A 9,363-nucleotide genomic window follows, 5' to 3' on the forward strand; every position below is an offset into this window, starting at 1 on the left:
TATTTTACTTATGATTTTACAATTCAAGTTTATATTATATATTTCATATCGTGTTAAAAAAATATTTTTGACAACATTGACTGTGCTTTTTTTTACCTTTCTTGTTTCTTAAAATAAAAAATAAAAAAACATGAAATCCAAAGAAGAAGAAGAGGAGGAGGAGGAGGAGGTTATAAATGAAGAAAAAACATAGAGGTTAAATAACAATTTATGAAATCATGAGAACTAAAAAATTATTTTTATAAAATAAAGAGTCTGATTTATAATTAATTTAAAATATCCTAAATATAAATATACTAATTATAGTGCGCTTTTATATTTGCAAAGTAATAACGTAAGACAGGACATTTCAAATACAAATAATTATTCATTTCAAGATACTCATAGGGGAAAAAAAAAAGACATTCATGCGAGATTATGTAAAATAATTATAAGAGACAAATTTTTTGTTCTTCCGAGGAAATGTGTTTTTTATTGCAACTATATCTGAGTATCCATAATTATCACAGTTTGGTCCCTTTTTTTCTGGGAAATATATAACCCATATAAACTAAGAAAAAAAAACTTAAAATCTTATATTATATAAGTGAGTAGATACAAAAAATCAATTTTAATTTATTATCATTATGAGCAAACACATACAAAAAATAAAGGAGAGCTTTTGGCACAAAAAAAACAAGAGGGAATTTTGATATTTTATATCCTCTAGTTGAATTAGAAAATAACTTTGTTATCCTATTATTTAAATTAGTGGAAGAGTTTGAGTGGAGTAGTTCTTTTGTGTTGTGTGTTTATTTAATCTTATATTTAATTTTTATTGATTGGTTGATTCTATTTTAATTGCACAAAGAGGGAAAAATATTAGAACTTGTGGATTGTGGATTTAATTATATTGGTGTATTTTCCCAATAATAATTAAGCTAAAGTTAGTTAAATTGTAAATGATAAAATATTTTCTTATAATACAATGAGGGTTTAACAATTTATATTGTGAAATTCGCAATGATAGAAGGATGCAATTTCGAATAAAATTTAATGCACGTGACTGATAAGTATGAAAAAAAATAGTGGAAGTATATATTTGAACAATTTTGTGAAGTTTTCTATCATATCTTTACATATCACAAGGGCAAATATAATTCTATCAATTTAAATAAAAAATACTTAATTAAATGATATATTAAAGATTATATATTATACAAAAATATAATAGACCCAACTAATAATGTGAGGGTGGCCTAGAAAGTTGTTATCTGAAGAAGGGTAAGGATACACACACACACACACACACACACACACACGCACGCACGCAATTAAACGAAGATTAATAGAAGGTCGTGTCTAGTTTTAGATTAAGACGACTTACCATTTAGCTTTCTTAATTTTGCTTGGTATTTTTATAAATAGAAGAGAAACAAAGGGAGTTACCGGTGAAGGAGTGGTGAGCAAGAGTTAGTTAGCTGGGGGAGGGGGGTTACTTTGGGGATTTTGTATCATTTTCTTCAAACTCATCAATTCTTTCTCCTCCTCGTATGCCTAACTACTAGGCTGCATTAATACACATTATTTATTATTTTTAATGATATTCATGTAAATTTTAATTTAAAATTTACCAAATCCTACTCTTATATATATATATTTTGTTGTAAATTTATTTAATTAATATGATTTAAATAAATTAAGGTTGAAGGTAAAATTAATCTTAAAAAAAACTTTGTTTTTCTATTTAATGAATCCTTAATTTTTCTAGATTAACTGTGTTTGTTTTAAAGTTATAATTTGGATGGTTTGATACATGTCATATATCTTATTGATTTATATTTTCCAATAAGTGAATCATTTATTTCTTTATGGTATTTTATGTTATTTTGCTTATACTCTCTAAGATTACATCAAAGTTATCTAATTGGTTTTGTTCACTATACATTACTATTCTTATATACAAAAAGTTGGTGCAGTAAATAGATACAACCTAGTAAATTCTGTCTAAGAATATTGGGTTATAAGTAGGATCGTTTGTCATCTCTTCAATCTTTTATAGGAACTTACTTAGTGAAAGTAGTATCCACACAACTATTTTTATATATGGTGCAATTCATAAGTGAAATGATGATAATTGAATAAATCTCAGTAAACAAAATAAGGCTCAATATAGTAACCTAAGAAAGAGAATGGTTGTTGATTTTATCATGCATAGTTTAAATATTTTTATTTAAAAAGTTGTTTTATTAAAAAAATTTATTTCATTACTTGCTTATTGTGAAGCCGGAATATTTTTTTATAAATATTATTGGTTATTGTCTTCTTATAAATTATATCATGTCTTTTACTTCTTTTACTCAAGATTTGGTTATGCCAACTGCAAGTCAATGTTGCTTCGACAAGTACTACTTTAATTGTGAGAATTCTACTATCATCTTTTTGTGGTGCATGGTAGAAAATCTAAAACGTTTAATGAATTGAACTTTAAAAGGTGGTAACAAAAGATATTATTCTATCTTACCACATTAAACTTGACAAAGTTCTTGATCAATAAAATGTCAAAATCATCGGAAAATGAATATAACCTTATTATTGTGGTAGTTGTGGATGTATGAAATCATACTGATTTCGTGTAAAAGAACTACATCTTGAATAGGTTGGATAATAAATTTTATAATGTGTATAGTTCAATTAAGAGTGTAAAAGCATTATGAAAAATTTTAGACAAAAAGTACAAAGCTAAAGATGCTGAAATGAAAAAATTCATAGGTGATAAATTTTTAAATTTCAAGATGATTGATTAAAGGACCATAATGAGCCAAGTTCAAGATTTTAAAATCTTCTTACATGATATACATGTTGAAAGGTATGTTCCTAAGTGAGCATTCCAAGTGGTTGCAATCATTGAAATATTGCAATCTCTTAAAAAAACTTCAAAAACTATATTAAACATAATTGCAAGGAGATGGAAATTGAAGACCTTATTTTAAGTTTTGAGGATAGAAAAGGACAATAAGTTATTCAAAAGAAGAACCAACTCTTCCAGTACCCAAAATAAAAATATCACATAATAAGCGGCAAAGTCCCCTAATAAAAATCAAAAGAAGAAGCTTGTTACAAAAGGTAAATGAATTGAAAAAAAAAATCCAAATAACAAGTGTTTTATCTTCAACAAAACCAAGCATCTAGCCAAAGATAATAAGGGTAAGCAAGGAAACCCTGTGAAAAAGATTGTTCAAACCAGTATCACCTTGATTGATTAACTCACTAATGAAGTTTTAAAAATAAATCTGACTTGTGTGGTTTTCAAAGTCAATCTTATTAACAATCTTGAGTGGTGGTGGGTTAATATTGGTGCTACAAGACATGTGTACACCGAGAAGATGATGTTTTTCACTTACGAAAGAATGGATGACGAAAACATATACATGGAGAACTCATCAACCTCCAAGGTACTAGATGTTGAGAGGGTCATACTAAAAATGACCTCTAAAAAGCTTCTCACCCTCAACAATGTATTGGATGTTGCTGACATTACAAAGAACTTAATGTTTGGCTCATTGTTGAGCAAAAATAGTTTTTGAAAGTGATCAATTTATGTCATCCAAGAGTGATATGTTTATATAAAAAGGGTATCTCTATGATGACCTCTTTAAAATGAATGTAATAACTATGTTATTCAATTATAAGAACAATAATAAGATTGTATCTTCTTTTTATTTGATTGAATGAATTATTACCAAGTATGATTCATTGTGATGTGTGATATGATAGATTGGATCATGTGAATTATAATTTTATGCAAAGATTAATAAACTATGAATTAATACCAAGTATAATTTTGAAAAAAAATCATAAATATAGGGTTTGTGTAAAATCAAAATTGTTCCACACAATAGAATGGGCCCCAACACTTCAAATACATCACAATAATAAATTAAAAATCAATAATATGTTAAAAATTGCTCAAATTCAAATATTTTATCACAATACACGTAAAAATCAATACATGTTAAAAATAATTCAAAATAAATAATAAAGGATGTTATGAGTTTGAAGACGACCTTCAGAAGCTGTCAAAATCGACTAAAACCAAGGTGGCGCGTGAGTTGCACGCGTTGGTATATGGGTTGTGATAGGGACAGTGGCGTGTGTGTTTTATACACCATCACCAAAACTGACAAAAAGGGGTAGAAATGATTTGAATCTTTTTATTTTTATTTTTATGGTGATTTTGGGTTGGTTTTTAGGTGAGATAAAGGCTATAGTTTTAGGTTAAGAAGGGCTGAAACTCAAGGTTGATAGATAAGTGATTTAAGGGGTAGTTTTGTGAGGGGTTTGAGTGGTGCTTCAATGGTTAAAACTAGTGTGATTTAGAGGATGTAATTAGGGGTGAGCAAAAAAATTAAAAAAAAAATAAACCGAAAAAATCAGAAAAAATAACCGAAAAAACTGAATTAAAAAAAAACAAATAAACCAATTAAAAAGCTTAAGAAAAAATCAGTTCGATTCAGTTTCAGTTTCTGAAATCTTAAACCGATGGACCTAGACCAAACCGAACTGATTCAACCAACATCTAAACCCATTATAAAAGAAAACCCTAAACTTAAACTTCACAATCCCTCACCCTCAGGTCTCAGCCGCCCCCTCTCTCCCAAATGCCTTTCAAGATGCCCTTCTTTCTCTCACCACTCTTCTTCTTTAATTCTCTCATTATTCTTTAATTCTTTAGATCAAAGCTCAAGCCTTCAAACAATTATCACCAAAACTTTCAACACCAACATCACCCTAAATTTTCAATATTTTCCTTTTTCATACTATATTTGTCTTGACATGTGAACACTTCATGAAGAGATAGAAAACTTTTTTTTGTATAAAAAGGATATGCATTTTTTCCACATGTTTTTGCATAAAAGGGATATGCATTTCTTTTATCTATCTTGGTTTCATGGATTTTCCGGGCTATTTTGGCTTTTTATGAGTTGATGGAAATCTTGTTGGCCAGGATCATTATTTTACACTTGTACATGGCTGAAATTCTTGCCATTTAAACTAATCAATTTGCCATCCATCTTCTTCACTTTATTGTTGTTGGCATCAGCTTACTCTTTATATGAAACAAAATTGGATTATCGGTTTTTTCAAAATTTTTCCTTAATTAACTGAACCAAATCGAATCTTAAATGGTTGGTTTGAACCGGTTTTAGTTCGATTTTGGTTTTAAATTAAAAAAAAAAATTGATTTGGTTAATTTTTTAAGTAAAAATCGAATCGAACCGAAATTGTTCACCCTTAGATGTAATGGCTAATGATTCAAGGCTATTTTGAGGTCGTTGTAGGCTTATCTTAGGGTTGTTTTGTGGTTCTTTCTAGAGCTACTTCAAAACTAATTTAAAGGGTTATTTGGTGATGGTTTGAAAGGATGTTTCAATTTATTTCGTGGTGGATATTATGACTATTTTAGTCTAAAAAATAGGAGAGAGATGTGTGTTTCATATGGCTATTTTATGGTGGAAATGGTGGGCTCATGTGGGATGAAAAATAAAGAAAAATTGTTGTGTTGTTGTTGGAAAATAGAAGAAAAAAAATGTTGTCATGGTGGCAAAGGTGATAGTGTTTGGTATAGGGGTTGGTGGTTGATAGCAATGAAAATTTTTATAGATGAGAAGGAGATGGTATAAAAAGAAACTAAAATTCAGCTAGGAGAGAGTGAAGAAAAAACTGAAAGAAGTGCTAAAATTTTGTTCTCTCTTTCTCCTTTGATTTGATAATTCTTCTTCTTTTTCTTCTTCTTTCTTCTAAATTTTTTATCTTGATTTTCTCACCCTCTCTCTTTCAATTTTTTCACTTTCTTATATATATATATATATAATCTTTTACTTTTTTTTCTTATCACCTTATCTTCTCCTACCTTCTACGAACTTCCTTTTTTTTCTCATTAATTTTTTTAATTATTTTCCCTTTATCTCTTAGTTTGCCTGCATGAGTTTTTCAAAATTTTCAAAATTTTTACCTACATGATTTTTTTTATTTTTTAATTTTTTGTCTCTTTAATTTGAAACTTTTATGTTTTAGTTCAAAATTTTATTTTGTTTAAATTTAAGTTTTTAAGTTTAAGAGAGAAGAAAGAGTTACTAAAAAATAACAAAAAAAAAGAAAATAGTTGATCGATCAAATTTCGAGAACAAAGATATTAAAATTTGGTGTCCATATATTTTTCTTAATTAAATAAATTTCAATGGAGTGTTTTTGAGCTTCTATATTGATGAAAAGAATAGAATGAGGTTGAGAAAGTTTTTATTTTGTGTTTTTAACCGATTTATAGATGTTTTGAGTATGATAAATCATTATATTGAAGTTGTAAAGGTATTTATTAGGTGTGTTTTTTTTTAATGAAAATTAGTTTTAAAACAAATTTTTAGATAAAAAAAACTTCTTATTTTATCTAAAATATTGTTACTCCAATATTATTTTTATAAAATAAAACATTAAATCAATGTCATTTTTTAAATTAAACAAGTTTTTTTTATTAGGTAGTCATGTCCTAGATTCACTCTCTAAATTTGCTCGGCCACACGATTAATTCTCACGTCAATTATTATAAAACTCAGCGGATAAAAAATAATGTTTATGAGTCATCATGTTATCTTTGTAGATTTAGGTAATATTTAAAATTCTAGTAGTAATTATTTTTCAAATAAAATTTATTTTAAAATATTTTAAAATAATATATATTTTTAATATTTTTAAATTATTTCCTATCGCACTTCATAAATCATGTACTACACTGGAGTGGAGTCATTGAAAAATTTAGAGGAAAAAAAACCAATATATATAACAGTTATCAGCAGGTCTTGGATGCCCTCCAGGACATGTTATCTTGCATTGTCTTCACCATACGTATGGGCTCCATAAATTAATAATTAAGATTCAGTATGTTTTTTCTAATGCATTTGTAAAGGGTATTTTAGTCATTTACTCTTTATTGAATTAATGTTGCAGGCAACTATTTGAATGAGAGGACAGTTATGGATCAGGAAGTGAATCATGGAGGAGAGTTTGTGCCTCCTTACGAGGACAAGGATGGCGACTGGATGGTGCTGCACCATGTACCATGGAAGTAAGTTTTCCAAAGTGACACACGAGGCTTGCAGCTCAGTCTTGGCAGGTTTTGCTCTGTCTGTACGTCCTGGGTTCGAGTACTTGTGTGTATCCATACTTGAAAGTTTAACTATTATGGGCAATTCATGTGATTTGTTCCGCTCTCATCCCGGGTTTGACCCTCTATGTATACGTCTGTCACCCCCGCGGTGCCTTACATGCTTCTGGGCTTGCAGGATGTCCAGCGGACCGTGAGGAATAGTCGTGGTGCGCGTAAGCTGGCCCGGACACCCCACGTAAATTAAAAAAAAAAAAGTTTTCCAAAGTGTCTGTACTATTATGAAGAAGAAAAAAAAGTATTTTAAAAAAAAAATTATTTTTTCTATCTGTAATTTTAGGTTTGAACCTATAGTTATTTATATGATAGCCATTAAAGGTTTACATGGTTATTAATTTCAGAACCCATGAAATTAATCAAGGTACGTATAAACTAACCCGAACACCTACGTTAAACTTAATAAAAAATTAATAACAACTTCTCTTACTATATTTTCATGTATTTATGTTTAACAACTTCTCTTATTATTTATTGACTCACTTTCACATCATGAGGTTAAACACGTGTTTGTTTTTTTAAAAAAAAAATGAATAACATTGCGTTACAGCTCCCCACATTAATACGCGGAGAACGGACTAGGCATCCCTATAAATGACTCACTTTCACATCACGAGCTTGATCACAATTAATCCTGCTCTCGACATACAAGAGAAATGTTACCGACAAAGCTAGCCGTCCCTATTCTTCTCTTCTACTCATCTTTTATCTCTTCTCAGGCGGCTCTTCCCCTCCAAACACCAATCCAGAAGGACCATTCAACCAGCCAATATGTCATCACTGCATACCTACAAACCCCTCTCAAGCCCACCAAGTTGCTCTTGGACCTCGGTGCTACATACACCTGGGTAAATTGCGACGGCTACACTTCCTCTACTTACCAGCATGTTCCCTGTAACAGTTCCATCGCTAATTTACTCGGCGCTTATGCTTGCTTGGACCTTTGCGACGGTCCACCAGGTCCAAATTGCGGTAACAACTCTTTCCTCTTATTCCCCGATAACCCCATCAAACCTGTTGACTACAAAAAAGTGAAAGGCATCAACATTGCCCTTATCGACTCCTTCGCCTTGTCCACCACTCAAGGCTCGCTTACTTTGATCAATAATTTCATCTTTTCCTGTGCTCGAACTGGTTTTCTCAAAGGCCTGGCTAAAGGTGTCGCTGGCTTAGCCGCCCTGGGCCGCTCAAATGTTTCTATCCCGGTACAGTTTAATAGATTCTTCTCTTCTTCTCCAAATTGCTTTGCTATTTGCTTATCAGGATCTAAGTCTCAACCTGGCGTGGCTCTTTTTGGTAGCAAAGGGCCTTATGATTTCCTGCCAGGAATTGACCTCTCAAAATCACTTCTTTACACTCCTCTCATTTCAAACCCGTTTGGAAAAGATTCTGATCCAGATAAACCCAGATCCTCTCCTGAATATTATATAGGGTTGAATTCCATAAAAGTGAACGGAAAGATGGTGGCTTTGAACAAATCACTCTTGGCCATTGATGGTGAGACTGGTCCTGGGGGAACCACGATCAGCACTGTCGTGCCATACACAAAGTTACAGCGTTCTATTTACAAGACTTTTATTCTGGCTTTCTTGAAGGAAGCAGCTTCCCCTGCTTTCAATCTTACTGCAACAAAGCCTGTTAAGCCATTCGGAGTCTGCTACCCTGCGAGTGCTGTTAAGAACACACAAATGGGACCAGCTGTACCTACAATTGATCTTGTATTGGATAGACAAGACGTGGTTTGGAAGATTTTTGGATCGAATTCTATGGTGAGAATTACAAAGAAAAGTGTTGATCTTTGGTGCCTGGGTTTTGTGGATGCTGGAGTCAATCCAATGGTAGCAAGTTGGATTGGTGGTCCATCTATAGTGATTGGAGGTCATCAATTGGAGGATAACATGCTACAATTCGATCTACAATCAAAGAGATTGGGATTCAGCTCATCACTTTTGTCCAAAGGGACAAATTGTGCCAACTTCAAATTTTCTACCAAAAACATGTAAAACGATGGTGTTTATATACCATCATGTTCGTTACATGCATGCATGCGTTCTTGAATTTCCTCCCTCCTGTAAGCTAACGAGCCATAGAAAGGCCAATCTAGCTATGCAGTAAGAGTTTCTGCTCTCGAATAAATTAATAAAAGGATGTGTCAACAAGAAATA

General features: G+C 31.1%; 1 protein-coding gene across 1 annotated transcript; it reads left to right on the forward strand.

The window, feature by feature from the left end:
* The first annotated feature begins 7,814 nt into the window (after positions 1 to 7,814).
* LOC133703297 (probable aspartic proteinase GIP1) lies at positions 7,815 to 9,363 on the forward strand. The gene has a single exon (XM_062127763.1). It carries the CDS (start codon positions 7,855 to 7,857, stop codon positions 9,199 to 9,201), a length of 1,347 nt encoding a protein of 448 aa, XP_061983747.1. The 5' UTR covers positions 7,815 to 7,854; the 3' UTR covers positions 9,202 to 9,363.

This window comes from Populus nigra, chromosome 1 (assembly GCF_951802175.1).
Source record: "Populus nigra chromosome 1, ddPopNigr1.1, whole genome shotgun sequence".
NCBI classification, from domain to species: Eukaryota; Viridiplantae; Streptophyta; class Magnoliopsida; order Malpighiales; family Salicaceae; genus Populus; species Populus nigra.